Source organism: Drosophila gunungcola, chromosome 3R (assembly GCF_025200985.1).
Source record: "Drosophila gunungcola strain Sukarami chromosome 3R, Dgunungcola_SK_2, whole genome shotgun sequence".
Taxonomy (NCBI): Eukaryota; Metazoa; Arthropoda; class Insecta; order Diptera; family Drosophilidae; genus Drosophila; species Drosophila gunungcola.
The window spans coordinates 11,950,966-11,970,756 of record NC_069139.1 but is presented as its reverse complement, the minus strand read 5'-3'; the positions used below and the strand labels follow the sequence as shown (position 1 = coordinate 11,970,756).

The window sequence follows — 19,791 nt, the reverse complement described above, 5'->3', positions numbered from 1 at the left end:
GTCAATAAAGCGCAAATGACTCAAATGAAGTTTCATGATAAAAATGTTAAGCATTTTTCTGTCCACTGCTGTTCCTTCCGGCGAATGGAAATGACTGCCGTGGACAAAAAAAAGGTTGGGGCAAAAAAAAAAAAGAGTGCTGCGTGAATGCCATCGAGCTGAGGGCAAGCTGAAGAATGCCAATGTTGATTGCTCAGACAAGGACACGACCGGAAAAAGCACAATGACCAGCTTAAGGGACAAAGGCGAAGACTAGTGCATGCGAAGTTGCACACTTTCCGCAGCAGAAAATAAACATTGAGGGGATATTGAATCAATTCTTTAAGCCTTATTTTTATTGAAATTAATAAATAATAAATTTCCTTGGGGCCCGCTTATTGCATTGCTCATACGCCGAGTTGGCTGCACTCAATATGCCGCATGCCTGTGGCGCTGTGTGAATATGGGTATGCGTGTCTTTGTGTCTGGGTGCATTTGTGTGCGTAGGCGGAGCGCTTCGAGCAATGACTGTAAAAGAAAACAACAAACAGCCCCCGGAATATTTATAACGATTTATAACGATAACCAGAAGAAGCATTACCGCCGGAAAATGGCATACCCTTTCTATGAAACTATGTCCTTAAAATTATTTTTAAGCTATGCTATTTTTTTAACCAGTAACATATATAAAGGAACTGCTTAAAAAAACATAATGTAAATGTTTCGAAGTCTTTTCAAGCATAATTAAATGGTGGAAAAAAAGATGCTTATTATTTGCATTTTGAAAGGGAAATCCCCTATTTAATGGAATTACACAATTCATCCTTAATAATATTGAAGTACATTCTTTTTATGTTTGTGCATGTATCTAAAAAAAAAAGATTTATTAACAAATTTTGAGAAAGGTTTAAATAAAATAACGATTTAAATTTGCCTGTAAATAATCTATATATTGTAATACATGTACCGTACATGATCCCCGTCGAAATATTCGATTTATTCGTCCTTGTAATCAATGGAATCAAAGGGATTCCACAGTTCGTCCCTTCAATAAAGGGCAGCAGGACTGGAAAATCTCACAGACAACTCTTTTATAAGACGATGTCTAACACACATTTTATCGCAGCCCAAGTGTGGGTGTTGCTGTGTTTGGAGCAATTGTTCTACGTTACCGAGCTCGGGTGTGAAATCCTGCATATGACAGACCAGACAGCCAGCTAATGTGTCTGTATTTTTCTGATTTAATTGTTCAAGCAATTAAGTTGAGCGCAAATTTGCACTTGAAAGTGCTAGGTCCCAGGTGGGAGTTCAGTTGCCAGCGTCTTTTGTTGAATTAGTTTTATCAGGCTTCGTTTACTTCCCTAAATATCCGGCAACTGGGTCACACCATTACATCATACTTGAGGCTTTGAGCGATCTAACGAGCTAAAACTATATGGGATAGAAAGCGAAACAATGGAAGAAATTTATAATTAATTCTATTTGCATAATCGAGCTAAAGGTTGCCGCGTCCTTTATGCAAACTTTACAAAAACTTTTCCGGGCACCAACCTAATGTTCTAAAAGGTTAGTAGTATCAAAACTTTCTCTCAGCAAGAGGCTGAACAATTCACAGACAAGGAAATTCATTGCATCCTTAGGCGCAATCACCCGGAAAAGTCTTCACAAAGTGAACTCTCTATCACTCTCTTTCTCTGTCAAAATATCCCTATCGCTTTCCCGCTTTTCACTTGTGTCACGTGTCTGTGTGTGCGTGTGTGTCAGTTTTGTCAGCTTGTCTGTGTGGTTAGTTGCACTTGCCACTGTGCCAACCGTATATCAGCAATGCAAACTATAGCCAAAGCCTCAAAATGGCTTCCAAATATGACCTTTTAATACTCTGCACAGCAAGACAATGCATAACCGAGAAAATTTTATGCATAACGAAACTTCTGGGCATAAAGCTCAAAATTCCTCATCTAACTTAATAAATTAATCTACTCTAAAATGGCTTGAACTGCATTTTTGGAGCCTGAGCATTCATATCTCAGGTAATTAATTTCTGACTAGTAAAATGCTACAAATTTAAAAAAATCAACATAAAGCTGCACATCTTTCAACATATATAAACAGAATAAATCCTTTTACTGCCTTTTTCTCTCTTAATCTAAAACTGAATTTGCTGAAAGTGAATGGACACTTCGTTAGTTTGGCCAAATTTGATAGTGGCCTGGACTCTTTGGTCTCAGATGGGAGAACTGAGCGATGGCCGTATCTGTTGTCGGCGTTATTACCCAGCTCAGTGCTGTTAATGATGCTCTGCGGCTGGCTGACAGGCAGTTCGACCATGACACCCACCACACAGTCACCTCTTCTCGTTTCTCCTCTGAAGAGCTCTGGAAATTTATAGTTTTGCCACTTTATAATTTGAGCAGTATGAAATTATTGAAAAAGTCATCTCCTGTAGTGCATATTGAAAGATTTCCCAATTCGAGAATTGCCAAAGCAATTCGTTATGTTTTCATGTGGCAAAATGGATAGATATTTTACAGATTAAAATTTGATTTAAGTGCAATAAATTTGAAAAGTGTGTGCGATGCAGATAAACCGTTTATCTTGTGTTTATGTCAGCAAATACAAAAATTGAGATAAAGTGGAACAGGACTGGACCAATTTTTGTTAACTTTGTTCAAACGTTATTAAATTTAGTTGGCTCTGAAAGTTTCACAGAAATACATCAGGAACATTTGTGGGAGCGCAGTTGTGTGGCCTCGTAGGGAAAAAATACTTTTTGGGTGCCAATTACATGCGGAAACCAAGGCAAACAGCCAAAAAGTATGTTAAACCGTTTTTATGATTGCCTTCGCATTTGCATTTCGTTGTTGTTTGTGAATTGTGTAATATGCCCGAAACCACATGCAATTATATAATTTATAAGCAATTTGGGTCTGATTTCGTTGTAATTTGCAAATTGGCAGTCAGAAACCAGGGATTGCCAAAATTATTTGTTCTAACCTTTTTGTGAATAACATTCAGTGAATGCATGAAGAATTTAAGAAAATAAGATAAAGGTACTGCTTAAGAACATGCTCTTAAATTGTTTCGCGAATATTTTTTTTCTTACTTTAAATTTTGTACACTTTTTACAAAATTTACTCATTCTAGAAAAAAAGAACAAACTAGAAGTGCCATTAAACACTAATATTGATGTTAGTTGCCACCCGAGGCTGTCAACAAAAACGGAAAAAGGCATGACTTTAAGCTGGAATGGGTCGTTGGAAGTAGTTTGAATTCAATAATTCATTAGGCACGGGTTATGTTTGGTCAAGAGGCCCTTGTTTGACATATTGATAGCCTTGTTTTCGATAAATATTCATTTATGTATTATTAAGTAGTTTGTTGATGTATTAAATCGCAAGGGCTTAGAATTTTTATTGCATTCCAATAAGGTCTCTTCGAGAAAATTGACACAAATTGAAACTGAAATTTTTGTGTAGCATAAGAAATTGTTACTTCAAATTTAAAGTTTTTCTACTCCCACTCTTTTTCTCTTCGTTTTGTCTTCGCAAAAAGGTCATCGCAGTGAAGTTTAAAACAAGTGGTTGGAGTTTTATTTTCTCCTAATACCATTCCTTAAAAGGAATTTCTAACATTATTTGCTTTATACTGGCATTTAAGTGAAGGATTAGAAAAGCAAGCTAAGGTAATATATAAATCTCAAACCTCAAATTTTTTAGATATTAAACGAATGTAAATAGAATGTTAAGCTTAAAACTTAATCAAATAATTAATGATAAAAATAGTATATGTAATTAAAATTTGAAACAGACAACCTTTTTTTCTGGAGCATTGCAAACTTTGTTTAGTTGTTAACTGCACTCGGGAGCCACACAATGTACATGTCCGGTGCGTTAAAAGAGTACAATTTGAATTTAATTTTGTCTCGTAAAAAATGATTAGAACTGTAGCGTGGCAAGCTAAATTGCATACATGCATGGGGGTCTGTTTGCCAAGGGCGGTGGATGGAGGAGCGGTATGGTGACCTATTGTGTTGCCAGCTAATGAGGTTTAAAGTGTGCTCCTCGTCGGAACTGCAAGCGGTTGCATGCAGCTGGAACTTTTGTTGCCAAAACATGGCAGCTTGGAGCACAATGTAATTCGTAACCGAGTTTCAGTTTTGGGTCGGCAAATAAATGTACAAGTGTGTATGTTTTTATTGAATGAGTTTCCTTTATGGATGCGCGAGTTATATGCACCATCTGGATTAAATAAAACAATTAGTTCACAGCCAGCCAAAATTAAATAAAAAAAAGAAAACTTTTCGCTGGCTTTAACCGGATAATCAGCTGCGAACATGGCTTTTCACTCAGCGATTCTAATTGCATGCGTTAAAATGAAACTTTTTCCAATTTAGCGCCCCATCAACGTGGGTGTTGCTTTTATTTGACAGTTGCCACCTTAACGTTCAAATTTGCTGCAAGGCTTCAGCTTTGTTCAGCTGAAACAAATTTGTTTTGCCTGAAAAGTTGGGCAGGAAAATTACGAAAGTAACAAAAAGTGGGAAATAAATTAGGTATGAAAATGAAGCTGTCAATAAACTTGGTTCAACTTGAAAATTTTCAGCAAATATTTGCAGGATTTAATCCCATTTTCCGGTCAGCAAAGTGCTGGCAAATACAATTAGTTGAGTGCTTAGACTTCCTCAAAAGATTCTTTCATTTTTTTGTTGGCCAAAAAGTTTTATCCCAGAGCTCAAAAAGTTACGGCACACACTTCTGCAGATAAAAGCCGTACTTAATGGTTTGATTGTTTCAAATTTGAAGTGAAATTCATTTGATTTTTTTGGCCTTCAGGTCACGAGTTTTGCCATTTCGGTACACAGATGAAGACACAATTTTCCGCTCGCTGACAACCGACAGCTTAGCATATGCTGACAGTCGCAACTCCTGTTCCGGTAAAAATGGATATTTATAAAACTGACACGTGAAATGGTGCAAAAAATCCGTGAAAAAGGTATCAGCAAAACTGTCTCAATGTTCTCGCCATGGAATAAAAAATAAAAGGGGAGCTAAAGATGAAAGGTGGAAAATGGAAAGCACTCTAGCGTTTCAGAATTTAAGTTGAGTTTAACCAGACTGCTGAGTAGATCCCAAACAAAGGAGGGATTCGGAAAAGTGGCCCCCGAAATAATAAATAACAATGAACGCTTTTTTATTGCATACTTGCAGGTGCCTCCACGACTTCCCCTTTGTGTGTACAACTAGATATGAAATAATAGTCAAAAATGTAAAAAAAACATATTTTAAAATAAATTTGAGTTGTTTTTTATTTTATTAAATTAGGGTCTGAGTATTTATTTTATATTGAGCTGGTGCTTACTTGAAATTCGCAAAATATGGTTGGGATAGAAATATTTATTTTATGTTTACCTATTCGCTGATTGACAATGCAAAGTGTTTCAACTTATTTGTACCTAAGAACGAGTTTTCGCTACTGTTTCGTAAATTCTTTTATGACAGGTGTTTTAACATTACATTTCTTAGCATTTTAACAAGCAAATTAATAATAAAAGTAAATTAATAATTTAATGCTTGTAGAGCATGCCAAAACTAAAATTTTGATCCGAGCTGTTTGTGTGAGTGGTTTTGTTGTTAGCTGTTTTTCGTGCTTTTATAGGATGCGTTCTGGCTGGGTACTGCAAGCTGACGCCAAAGCCAAGTAAATAAAGGCCGTACAACAGTAAGGCAAGCAGAACAGGGCCAGCGGAAATACAACGCATTTCATGGCATTCTGGGCAGAAAAATTTATTTAAGTGGCAAATAAATTTCACATTCACACTCAAAGCCAGACTCAGACAGTGGCTTTGCCGTCGAAAGCTACTGAGCGGAGATAAGTGCCAGCCAATGCAATTCGTAAACAATCCGATTGTTCAAGTGCTGCCAACGAGCAACAGATTTTATATCTTTAAATTTTCCGGCCATGCCTGTTAATTGAGTTTGTCTTGGCTCGCCAAAAGTAATGAAGTAGTCATGAAATCATTTTCTATGGCTTCCCAGGAAAATGGAAACCAAGAGAGGCGAGGAAAAGAAGAAAGGCATCTGCGGCCGAATAAAGCAATTAAAAAATAATTTGCATTCCCTTTTTCAAAGCAGTACGAGAGGGTTCGGAAAACAGTAAGCCAAGACAATGAAAAGAATGTAGTCATAGTGTATAAGTACAAAGAACTCTCAATTAATATAAAATTGCATAGGCTTTCTAATATTATAAAAAGTGGTGATGTTCCTTGAAGTTTTTTCTAACGGAAAAATTTTGCTTAACAGTTCAATAACAAAAGTATTTTTAGAAACATAAATTTATTAAATCGGCGACTAAAATAGACACAAAATTGTATTATATTTTGCCAAGTAATTTAATTAACCATGTTTTTTACTGTATTTCGAAATATACTCACATTTCTTATCTAAATTGCAAATTTAAAACTTTTTTTCTTAATATAATTATGTCATTACGAATTTTCTTACATTTTCATTTGAAGTATTTTTTTCCAGCTCAGAAAAGCTATGCATGTGATATACCATTAAATATATTTACTTTAAACCTCGGACTTAATAATCGTTTAATCTTTTTTATGGTGCAACAATTTCTATGGTAACTTGATTGCAAACTTGACTAATTTTTGACCCAACCCCGGCAAACACAATCGCAGCGAAAAGGCTTTTACGGCCAACGTCAAGTTGTGGCCACGTTTTTTCATGCATGACCGCCCCGGCACGCCTGCTTACCCGATGTCCCGACTTCCGGAGGCGGAAAAAACTAGTAACGACGCGCTGGGTCCTACGTTAACGACTGTCTTTCGGACTGGCGAATGGCGACTGTCGACTGGAGGGATGGCGGGTGCATAAAGCACCGACAGATAGCTTCAATGGGACACCAGCGAAAGCGCACTGCCGGTAAACAAAACAAAACAAAACAAAACAAAAGAGCAAACGAAACGGAAACTAAACAGGGTTAACAAGCGCCACAGGAAGGCGGCGCAGACCTAAAATCGAAAGCTTGTTATTTTACTTAATTGCATGGCCAGGATGGCAATTTTCATATTTGTATAGTGACAGCGAAACAAAAAAAAAATAGGAACATTTGGCTAATGCAAATGTGATTGAGCTACTCGTTTACTAAGCGGGTCGATTAAGTAATGAAACTTAAACTGCAGGCATAAGAGGATTAAAGCTGTTGCCCAAAGTGGCTTACCAAAAAGTATATTTTTATCTTTAGCCCAAAGTTAAGTATCATATATTTAGTACATAGCTCATCATCTTCATCAATGGTTTTTCTTTTTCAAGTAATTTGTACAATTTCAAAAGCACCTAACTTTTATGTTTTGTTGAAATTGTGGTTAGGTAGGCATTTCTCTTAACTCTTTTGGTCACAGTGAACATTAGATTTGAAAAAGTAACAACTCAAGAAACCCCTGATCAATGGCCTCCAATCATCCATCTCATTTTTTGGTTCGATTGCCCTTGCTTTAAACGAAACCAATTCGGCGTATGCGTAATCTCGAACTGCAACATTCGACAAATTGCTCAGCGGGCAACAGGAAAATTCCCCCTACGTGACACGCAACTCTTTTTGTTTATTTACAGCTTAGTGCAATTTTCATTTGTCAAAGGGACACATGAACGGGGAAATAGAGAGCGTGTAGTGGAAACGTGAGATGTGTTTACCCATAGCACATTAGCAGACAACATTTCAGGTTTTTCTACCATTTTTTCCTTCACAATCTCTACAGTCACAGCACATGTTAAATTAATTGCATTGTGTGAAATATTTACTGATGTTCTCGCTCTCTTTTTGATTTATATATGCTGATTGTGCACTTAATTAAAAAAGTGTTAGTTTTTTAGTATTATTGGTGGTTATTATAGAGTACACAACATAAAGTTGCTGGGCAAGAATTTTAGCAACAAACGAATGGCCGTCGCAGTCATAACACTAAAGTTGCTTTCTGTTTTACACTATCTGGCTTAGGCAGCAGTAAATGAAATTTATTTAAAAACATTACAAGTACATCAAAGAGGGGAAAAAACTAAATGTTTGCTGTTTTCTGTGCCCGCACATTGAATTCATATTTTATAAAGGATAAATTTGTTGGTCACCATTGAACATTTGCGAAATCGATTAAAAGTTGAACTTTTGCCAATATACCAAAAGGATTATGCTCTTTTTTTTCATTTTTCTATGCCTCTGGCTTGAATTTGTATTTATATCCAGCGAAAAGTACACAAGAATTTATCAACATGAACTACAGCCAAAAGGCGTCACCAGCAACAGCAAAATACTTATTTATTTATTTTATTTATTTAATGTCTTCAAAGCGATTTGCTGTGGTTCTTCTTTGTGTTTAAAGCCGATAGAAAATCCCCTACAATAAATAGCTGCAAAATTTGCATCTCTTTGACAAACTGAAAGTTTCGTTTTTCAAAGGAAAAAAAATTTTTTGTTTTTTAGAAAAAATGTTTTTACTTCTCCGAATGTTTTCAATAATTATTTATTAAGTAGAGCCTCTTAAAATACGTTTTAATTTTCACAACTAAAAGCTTATTTTATACGGAACGTTTTTTCACTTTCTCTGCTGTGGCTTGGTAATTTTGCAACTGACATCCATGTCGGCTTCTTATAGGTATTACTCACAATCTGCCTAGGAAGTCTCTGGGATTTATCACGGCAAATTTCCATTTTCTCTTTCTGAGGAGGAGGTGTGTGCCATGATTTCTTTCCATATTTCTTATGTGCAAATATTTGTTTTACACTTTATTCAACGTTTTTCTCTTTTGACTTTTCTTTCTGGTTTTCTACGTTGCTCACGTTGCGTTTCCGACAGTTCAAGCATCTCAGTTGCCTGCAAGCTGCTTACGACATTTACCATAAATATGTCTTGGGTTTCTTGCGGAAAACTCAGGAATTACTGTTTTGTTTAGGAAGAGTTTTTACGTTTAAATGCTATTAAAGAAGAATATGTATTTTGTAGAGATATTAGGCTTTATTTCTTTTCAAAGATAGGTTGAGAATTTAATTTTCAAGTATTAAAAAACCGTTAAGCTATTTACAAAAAAAAAAATAAAATAATTCTAATAGCTTAAGTTATTTGATTTTATATATTTTGAGCAGGACACAATAATTGTTTTTTGAGACTTCCATTGATTTTGGAACCTGAAGTTGAGTAAAAATAGGTCAGTATTTGGAATTGCCCTGAGTGCTCTTTTGCAGATAACAGCTGCGCTTTTCTGCCTTCATCAAGTCGTTCAAGGAATTCATTTCAACAGAGTGGAAACTTGACTAATTGTTTTTCAAAGAATCCACGCTGACAAGTTGGGCAAAAGTTTTGTGTCATAAGTCGGCAAAAGTTTGAAAAACCAGGGCTTAGACAAAACTGATTGTTGAAGCTAAACAAATCGCTTTTAATCAGGACCGCCGTCGCATTTCCATAATTCACCATTTTGCCATTCAGGTGTTGTTAACTGTTAACAGGCTTCGGCTTTTAGACCAAATGCTGGCAACACGTGAGGACGGCTTAACAGGTGTGAGGTTGACTGCATGTTGGTTAGCCGCTCATGTACTCAACTTTTTGTGGCTGAGTGCTGTGTGTGAAACCAAAAAAGTCGAACAACTTGCAACGGCAGCAAAAAGTTTTTAATCCAAATGCAAGTCACACGTAAAATTGCATAAAAACCGGGAAAGTGTTCAGCTTTCTGTAAATAAAAATTAGTTTTTTTAATTAAGCCATGGGTTTCCGAAATCCGTTATACATTTTCATTTTAATTGGAATACATTCTGGTTCGATTTTGTTTTGGCCTGTCATCTGAGCTTATTCGCTCGTGCCATGGCTAATTGCAAATGCGCTTAGTAGCCAGCCAATCTCCCACACTAAGAACCCGATTTGCTTGAGTCGGGGATTCCCCTCGCCGGGAATGGCAATCAAAATTTTCCGTCTGCCTGCCAATCCGTGCAAATCCCCATCAAGGTTACACCCCCACTATGTTTTCATTTCCTGCTTGCGAATAAACAAACGGAATTTTGCGAAATTTCACAGAAATTTGTGTCCTGATGAATAATTTTCTTAGTTTAGTGTTTTGCTTAGATTTCGGCGAAAAATGTTCCTTACTGAAGGATATTGCACATTTTGTTGGTGAGCATGGCAAAAGAGTTTAACTTAGGTTGCTCCCAAAATAAATTGCCCCGAAATAACCACATTAATCGCCGTTGGTACTTCTTACCGCTGAAAACAACTGCCAGCAAATGCAAATGACTCGCTTTTCCTTTTTCGAGTTTTTGTTTCGGTTTGCTGAAAGAGTCCACCGTGCTGGCAGGATAACAATAATAATAGCGGCTATCAAAACGAAGTTGCCACTGAAAGTTGCTCCATTGGGAGGTTTCATTTGTGGAGTTTTGAGCTAGTATCATAACAAACAAAATTAAGATTGATAGACGAACCGCTTTAAAGTTGGATGATTTAGGTCCTTTGAGAATGGTTATCTTTTACAGCTTCACAATAAAGCAAAACTCCACGCATTCTGGTCATTTTAATTGTTGTTTCGGCACCAGCTGGGTCTTCGGACTTGTGCCAATTGCCAGGCCAAAAGCGTTCTAAAAGTGCGGCCAAGAGCTGCCAAAAAGGACACGTTCACTGCATGACAATGAGCGAAGAAGCTAGGAATACTTAGTTTAAAAAAAAGCAATCATAGAGAAACGATATTTCATGGCAGGGAGATGCTTAAACTAAATGATTTATATTTATATAATAAAAATTGTTTTCTTTTTTTAAATTAAAGTTTGTCAGACGCACAACACTACTAACTTGTTATTTTTAAGGTTTTTTTTGTTTTTAAGTTAAACTTCAGATAAGTTTAATTATTAATTTAAAAATTTTGCATCATCTTTATTTAATATTTGGTACCATTATAAAATGAGACACAAATATATTAAAAAACAAAATTAGTTCAGGAGGGTTTTCCCATCTGTTGGCTGTACCCCCCACATAGTTACACCGTTGCAAATCATTTATCAAATTGTGAAGCTTTGGCTTGTCAAGCGACCCTACGCTTTCCGTGCCATATATGTTATATCGAGTTATTCATTAATGTGCTCTTATAATTTATTTTACTTCCACTCGCTGCATTTTGATTTGTATTGTTCCATAAATCAATCAATCATTACTTTCACTTTGCACATAAGTTTTCATTAGATTGACGTCAAGAGTGTCTCACTTTCACTTTATATGTCGCTTTCCGTTTCCGGTTTCGTCCGCCTCTGCTGTTGTTCACTTGACGGCTTATCCCCGGCTTCTGGCGCCTTTTCGCCACGACACGAATCGTTTTGGATGCCGTCCTCGTTTCGATATCGAATATTCGGATCTGTGTGCAACCGGCATTTTTTAGCCAACAAACAGCTGGTGCCGCACGCTGCACGTGGCATGATTAAAAAGCTTTTACAGGGTTCGGGTGGAGGAAAGAGGTTTGTTTATGTTTATTACCAGCGAGATGTGCTTTGTCAATTTGAAAAATGCTCATTAACAGCTGAGAAATTCCTTTCTTTCCTTCTTTTTATTCCAGGAATAGTAAATATTCGTGCGAATTTTACTTTATATACTTTATGATAAATAAAGTATTAGTCTTTGCAACTCTTTTTTTTTTGGGTAAAAAGAAAGGTCTTAAAATAACTGTCAATATACATTTTTAAAATCGTTGCCTAAAAGTTTATTGCATACAACCATAGTGCTAATCTAACTAAATACACTACCTACTCTACCTTTGAGCAATATTAGTTTGGGTGTATAGTGAAGGCAAGCCAAGCTATATTTGCTATGTCTAAATGCGTTAATATAATAATATAATTTTTTATTTTAAATGAGTGTCAACTTGAATTTATTTCAATAAATGTAATAAATGGCTTGGTTAACTTGTTGTATACACAACTAGTTTCGCAACATCAAAGCAATAAGCATACGCCATGGTGGCCAGTTCGAAAGCTATGTTAGCAAAGTTTCGTTCGTTGCAGACTGCAGAGCGGTTGTCGTCTCGGCTAAAGCGTTGGTGAAACTACTCTGTTAACGGCCACAATATCCAGTTAACAGGAAAACCCCTCTGTAAAGCCACTCACTTGCATGTTTATTGCCAATTTCTCGCCGCATTTCCTCCGTCCGATTTGTCAAGTTTGGCTCAAGTGGAAACTGGGCGAATGTCATGTTCTCGTTACGCATTTGTTTTCCCAAGGATTTCATCATGAGGAAGCAGGTGTGCATTCCCGCCACACTCCGTTGGCCGTCCCGCTCGTAGTAGAAAATGGAATGCGACCAATTGTGCCTGCAAAGAGAGTTCGATAAGCCGACAGGGCTTTGGATTTCACTTCAACGGCACTAACCGCTTCATCACGTTTATCGTCAGCTCGGAAATGGTTTCGAAACTGAGCATTCCCGTGCGCAACAGCATATAGAACTCGTCATTGCAGTCCGTTTTCTTTTGCTCGAAGTCGTAGGTGGACCCACCAACCGAGATCAGAGGTGTGCCCTGGCTATTAAAATACTTGGTTATCCGGCTGACAGCAGCTGCAAGTTGTTGATGATCATTTTTAAGGCATGTCAATGTAGGAATATGAATCGATAAATTAACAATTAAGATAAACTTATTAAATATCTTAAATGTTTTTACCTTTAAAGATATGAATTCAGACTTGTAAGTTATATATATTGGGAAGAAAATAATAAAAACCAACTGGGTTTTTTATTACAATTTTTAGATGATAATATCTGTTAATCAAAATAACCTTCCATTGTTCTAAGTACTGCTAAAAATTTAGAAGGATTTAGTTTGTTTTATCAACTAGTTTTGCAATATAATAAGGAAAATATTTTTATTTTAAGCTTAAGTTTTTAGGAATAAACCAATATAGTTATAAAATCTAGTTGCGCAGCTTCACGACTCACCCAAGGAATAATCGCAGACGGGTCCGAAGATCACCTGTGCGCATTGCTTGATGATGCCGTCCATGGCCTTGATCACGCCTAGCGAGGCGTCGCACTTGGTGTCGTGGGCCAGCCACTCGAAGTCGATGTGCGGCGGGATGAGGGCCTTGGTCCGGATCTGCTGCTCGGCCACCTTCAGGATGGGCAGAACCCGTGGCAAGGAGGCCTGGTACATGTTGTCGTCGGGCAGCAGGACCAAAGCCCGGATCGTGCAGTTCCTGCCACTCGCATCGCAAATCGCCTCGCATTCCCGCGCTGGTTCCTCGCGGCATCTAGCCAAGCAGTCCTTTGGACCGAGGATTAAGCCAAACAGGAGAAGCAGCAGGAACATGAGGAACAATCGGTCGGATCTGCTAATTTGAATACTGTTTGCAATTGCCCTCCGAACTGGTACTTCAATCACACCGAGTGATTGCCCATTCCTGGTTCCTGTGCCATTTTGTTTTCCAATTCGACTCTGCGAATTGGTTTCACTAATTTGCATAGTCGCAGCTCTCTATTTGACTACTCTGTGATTGCGGTCTCTGTCTAATTCCGTGTCTGTGTTTTTGCCGGAGAACTCTGGGGTAATTAAGTTGCTTTGATTGCGCGCATAATTGGGCCGACGGCTGGTCGCTGCATGCTGCCGTTGCTCGGTGGCCTTCGTTGAAGTGCGAGTCCTGTGAATCCTGCGGATGGTGCGAATCAAGTGATTGGAGTCATTAGCAGCTCTACGGCTCTTTGCGAATACATAAATTATTTAAGTTTTAATGGGGCGCTCTGGGGGGCGAGAAATGAAATTGTTCTTAAGTGGGGAATGTGCGCAAATGTTGGAAAAAAGTTTGAAAAGTAAGTAAGTTGAAAAAGATAAAGTCTACTTTTAATTTAGTCTAGTATTTTTAATCAATTATAGAAAAAGCCACAAATTTGTCGAAAAAAGGTTTAAAGATATCCAAAAATTGTTTTAAGGTTGAATATCTATATGGGTTAAATATTGTTCGAATTATCTAATATATAGATCATACATATTTTTGTTCAATAACTTAAAAGTTTCTTTTCTGTCAACAATGTACTTTAGAATTTAACTGAAACTTTTTTTTTGACATTTCTAATATAAACAAACTATTAACACTATAAAAATAAATTTACTATCTAATTTATGTTATCAAAAATGAAAATTTGTGATCTTCCAAGTCAATTATTAAACGATTTCCATTTTTATCAAGCCAAATGAGCCCAAGTCTTATAAATCAAAGTCTTTGCCAGTCATAAATTTCTTTACTTTTTTCCGGCTCTCACTGTCTCAATTAGATACGCAATTTAATGATAGTAGGGAAATAACAAACTTTATCTTTCATTGAACTGCAAGTGTGACTTCGCCCTGTCTTCAAAGTAAACAAAAGCATTGAATGCAGAACCTCCATTCCAAATGTAGCGTTCACATTTTTATTTACAATCCTCACCATAACAGCCACCTTTAACAACATTATTTTGACAAGCATTTCGAACGGGTGTTATATGATTTGTGGGTGCTGACTCACTGTTTCGGGTGCCCAATAATTGGCTCGATTCCCATCAAAGCTGATGCAGTAGATAGTGAGCATGGGACCTGTTGTTTATGGCAGTTTCCCTGGAATTGTTGTGAATTGCATGGGGCCAGTGATAAGGCTGGAGCGAAGAGTGCCCAGTGGAATATACATGGAAATCTCCTACAAATTGGCCACTTGAACGCTTTAAAGTTTTGGCGTCACAACCAATTCGGCTGCAATCTATTGAAACGTCATCAAGGTGGCAAACTAACCGAAAAACAAGCAGCAGCAACAAAAAAACGTGTCAAATGGTAGTCGACATGCTGCCATGTCTAGTTAAACGTTCGGTGATTCCTAATCTAATCGTGACAAGCGGGGAACTTATGATTGCTGAGTATCGCAGCGAGTTGTTTCAGTTAGTCATGCGGTTTGGGACAAATTCTGATCGCAAAGAGTTGCGCATAATATGAACTTTGGACTAAAATTATCTCAGAACTTTTGTCAGATCTTAATCTATTCAATTTATCAATGACTGAAATAAGCAATGTAATATATTTTGCATGTATAGTTTCTTAAAGCATTTTATCTTATGGAAAAAAATTGCTTATATGATGTTCGCTTTTTTCGTTAAGTTAAAAACTTTTTATTGTTAGCAATAATTCCTTGTATTATATTAAGCTCATTTATAAAATATTTAGAAACAAAGAAAGTAAATTTAATACTTTTATTTATTTCACCAATTTCGGATATATTTAAAAGACCACCAGAGGCAGTTTATTTACCTCGAGACCAGACAAGAACATTTTATCTCTTTTCCGATAAAGCTCCGTGTGTAGGCTGAACTTGAGATTGCGTATACGCCGATTGTTCGACTTCGATTGTGCGTGGAAAACCCCGGAGCGAATGCGAGCAACCTGATGATGATGATGATGGAACGGGGAAGCCGTTGGGCCAATCGCAAAGCTAACACAGCGAAACTCCAATCCAACATTGGCGGGCAATCAGAACTGTCGGCAATTAATAAGAATTCATCACCCGGCCGATGACAATCCAGAAAATAGAATGCCAAATGCCAGCGAGATATGAAGACTCTGTGGGTCATGTGCCTGCCATCGATATCAGCGATCGGTGGATCGAAGGAGCCCAATTTCGTTGGCGAACCGCGCAGGCGGGGTGCCATAGTGCCAAAGTGCCAACATCAATCATATTGAACAGCACACTATTTGCATTGATAGAAGGCCAGAAATAGCAACCAGGTAAATATTTTCTGCGCGGACCCGTTAGGCGGCAGGTGAGCGAAAATAAATTTATTAACAAATTGGCATAGACATCATCGGCGGTCTTATCAGTTTCAGGCCCAGTCTTCAGCCGAATGTCAGTTTATTTTTAGCGGGCGAGCGCTGAGCGCTGACTGATTAAGATCGCCCCGCCCGAAAGTCACCACCAAACGCCGGGCGAATCAATCATGTCCGGACCCCGGGGCACCGTCGAACTTTTCGCCACTCACGGTGCTTTTGGCCGTTTTGCTTTTGGCCCGGAGCCTGGCCGTAAGCCAGTCGAGCGTGCTAAGCCCCGCACTCAGACACACATGGACGCAGGCCGTTTATTCATGCTTTTCTGTTTAACTTTTATCAGGCACTCAACGTGTAAAGCAAACAAGTCTTAATCGATGTGATTTTGGGTTTCGTATGCCTGCTGTAACTGTGAGCCGTAAAACCAACGTGTTGACAAAGAAAATGCATCATTTGCAAATTTTAAAATGTATACGTTGTATATGCAGAGGTTTCCACATCAGCAGATGTTTAAACAAAATAATAAATTCCTTCGGTATTCAACTTTCAACTTTTTAAATCAAAGCTTTAAAGCAGCGTTTCTTAAAAAAAACTTGAATAAAAAAATGTTGTAGAAGATAAGGCAAAAATAAGTTTGACTCTGTTAATGGGCAATAATAGTGTCAACAAGTTGGGTTGGCTGTGTTTGACTATGGTATAATGATATTGCCAAAAAGTTCGCTTGTTTGTGCAGGAAACTGTGGCAAATTAAAAGTAATTTATTTCTCGGAATAAGGAGCAGAGTTAAAATTTTACTTGAAAGCATGTAAAATTGGATTTTGTAAAAATTGTTTTGGGTTTTTGTTGAATACTTTGTTACAAAAGTACTTAAAAACTAGAATACTTTCAACACTGTTAAGCGAACTAATTTTTTTTTTAATAAAAATAGCCGACCAATTCTAAACATAGACTTTGAATAATTTATTTAGCGCTCCCGGAAGAATAAACTGATACATTAAAAACAAGGACTTTGCAGGATCTGATTTCCATCTTTTTTATGAAGAATAATCTGGCAAATTTACATCAGATATATGAGCACTAAGTATTGTTTTCGCTTACCCTTTCAATTAGATTGTCACTTAACGCAATTTCTATTTATAACTTCAGTTACTCAATGCCGTAGAGTACAAGTACAAAGCCATATAAACATATACAACGATTAAAGCATTCTACACTTCAATCTAAGCTACTTGAGAAATTTTATGTTCAATAACATTCAGTGTATCGGATTTTTTATTGCGAATATATAACCTTTGGCAAACAGACCAAACGATTGAATGGAAATGAACCGAAGCCGCCGTCGCAAGACAAACCGTCTACAATTGGGCATTTTCTGTCTATTTATAGGCGTTTGTTTATTTTTAACGTGCAATCAAGCCGCTTTTCTACTGTCTGCCTGCTCGATAAGATTACGGAAAAGTCCATAATAAACAGATATTCAAACACAATATTCAGCAACGCGTGCGGATCCATATGGACATCAGTTGCCAACCCCATTTTAATATCACCTCATAGCCTTGCTTTCTAATTCAAAAATATAAATCGGTTTTAGATCTCCTCCATTTGCATGAAACTTAAATGTCCATTTGTCATCAGCTAATTCAAAGGGCTTTGGCCAAGCTAAATTTATATTATTTATGAATTTTTAATGCTGGCATAATTACAATTAAATTTAGACAGTTAGGTCCGTTAAATTAAAAATAAAGCAAGGTTCGAAGGGATTTAAGCATTTAACTTCTCAGAATCTAGCTTTATTGTTTATACATGGCAGATAAATAAGCTTTAAACTCTGACCCCGTTCGTAAGTAATGTGCGAGCATCCTCGCATACACCCGAACGTGTGGTGGTCTTTATGGCACGCGTGTAAAATTCCTGGATTCAGCGATTGCACCGCCTGCAATTTGATGAACCGTAATAAAATCGGTGCTTTAATGAATTTAATTAATTTGTACCGTATTTAAAATCTGGCTGCAGTACAACGCCACAGGGGTTTTATTACAATCCCTCTTTAAAGTTTGAAATTTCAATGAGAAGACCTGAAACTTCCCACAGTCAATACACTTTCTCTGTCTCAAATAACTGACCAGCTTAATTGACTGCAACAACTTTTCTTCTTTCCGCATATCGTCGAAACAGTTTCGGAAACCAACGAAAACTTGTTTTCTACTTGGCGGAAAATGATTGCTTAAGTCGAATAACATTTGGGCGGGGAAAGTTTGGTATGTTTGGCTAGCCTAGCCCTTTTACAAAAACATGCTCATATTTGCTAGGGTGTTGGCTTACCAATTGATTAAGGAATATTTACGTTATCGTGCGGCTAGAGCATATGCACATATGTCAGTTGGAGGTGTGACCGCAAGCTTTGCCCTGCCCTCTTCCGCATTATGTATACGCAGTGTGGTGTTTGACTTAGTAAGTGCTGCCTACTTCACAGCATCGCAGCATGTCTGTGCTACAAAAAATAAACTTAACATAGTTTAAAAGGCTAGTTGCTGAAAGGGAACGTCAGTGCAGGATATGACCAGTCACAAAAAAGCGCAGTGAAAAGAGAACTGGATAATTGGTTTTTTTGCGCAGCGGGTAAATTTAATTTCAAAACAGACTTTAACAAAGAAATACTTATTGTAATTTGTTTTTCTAAACTTAAACATTTTTTAAAATAAATTCCCTTGATGTTTCTAACATTAAATATTTTTTAATGTATTATACAAGTTCCTACGAACTTTAAAACTAAAAAAAATGTAGGTGGCAATAACATGACTTAGGGTTATTCTGTGTAAACAGCTCAAGGCACCTAATTCTATCAGAAATTCCTAGTTTTTCCCGCGCAACCCAAACAATGTTTAGTTTTAATAACCGTAGGCAACAAATTCTATTTAGTGCTGGTCCACAAATCCCCATTCAGCGAAGCTAAAAAGAATCCGCTTCACTGATTTATGCAAATTCAATAATAACAGAGTTCAGTGCGTGCCACAAAGTCAGCTGGGCCTTCCTCATTGCCAAGTTACTTTGTCTATTCCCACAACATGATGTGAATTTACATCTATATATTTTATTTAAATTTCGCAACTGGGGAAAGGAGCTTTGCGATATTTACCCTGGAGCCAAATGTTGTTTTGCAATCATTTGCTTTTATCATCACAAGACGAAAGGAGAGGTCGGTGGGTGTGAGAAAGGAAATTTGCATGAATCATTGCTTGTGGGCGTGTCTCATCTGGAGCAGTAGTCTGTGTCCCCCAACATGCTGATTAAGAGCTTATAAAGGCTTGTCGATGAATTTTAGGAATGTTTTTGACAAGGTTCAAAGAAGAAAATCCGAGTCTTCAGCTCACCTTTTTCCTGTGTTCGGAATATTTCAAATGTTCTAGATTTATTTTCCTTTTGTAGTGGGCTTTTTGTTAGTTTAAAAACTATGCATGGGTTTGAGAGATCATGCTATCAATTTTTCCATTTGTTCACATTTCTTTTTTGTTTGTACGGTTGATGGCAAACAATTTTCCGACATCAGTTTGTACAAAACAAAAACACACCGTCACTCAAAAGCGCGAAAAACAATTCATTTTCAGTAAAGGGCAATAAAATCAAAAAAAAAATATCACCAAATATATCGCGAGAGATTTATAGGCGTCAGAAACAGCATTTCTTGCTCACTTCGAAGCGCGCGCGCGTTGCCGGTATTGAACTGAAATTCTCGGTCGCTTTGGCAAACTGTTCGCTTTGTTATTTTTGTTCTTCATTATTGGCCAAACTATGGAAAAGCTCATCGACGGCGTTTTGGTGGAACATTTCACCAATGCTCGGAACATTTCACCAATGATAAGAAGTCAGTCCGATAGCAGCTGTTAGCGACTGTTAGGTCAGTGAGTTCTGTTATCTGGAGCCGAAGGCAATTGGCTGATGGTTTTGAAATCTTCGACAAGAAACGCCCCAATTACCGCGTCTTCAAGTCATAAAGTGTGAAAAGGATAGCTCAAAATAA

At 37.3% G+C, this 19,791-nt stretch overlaps 1 protein-coding gene across 4 annotated transcripts in view; it reads right to left on the bottom strand.

The window, feature by feature from the left end:
- Positions 1 to 19,533, bottom strand: part of LOC128256269 (atrial natriuretic peptide receptor 1) — a 41,353-nt gene extending 21,820 nt beyond the window's left edge. For 2 of the 4 annotated variants that reach the window (XM_052986957.1, XM_052986876.1), the window contains exons 1-4: positions 19,145 to 19,533; positions 12,935 to 13,641; positions 12,373 to 12,556; positions 12,112 to 12,314 (exon numbers count right to left, since the gene is read on the bottom strand). In XM_052986957.1, coding sequence (XP_052842917.1) covers positions 12,112 to 12,314; positions 12,373 to 12,556; positions 12,935 to 13,457 — 910 coding nt within the window. In that variant the 5' untranslated portion in view covers positions 13,458 to 13,641; positions 19,145 to 19,533. Of the gene's footprint in view, positions 1 to 8,999; positions 9,705 to 12,111; positions 12,315 to 12,372; positions 12,557 to 12,934; positions 13,642 to 19,144 lie in introns of those variants that run through there. The other 2 variants (XM_052987044.1, XM_052986597.1) reach the window with 2 other exon arrangements.
- Positions 19,534 to 19,791: the final 258 nt, after the last annotated feature.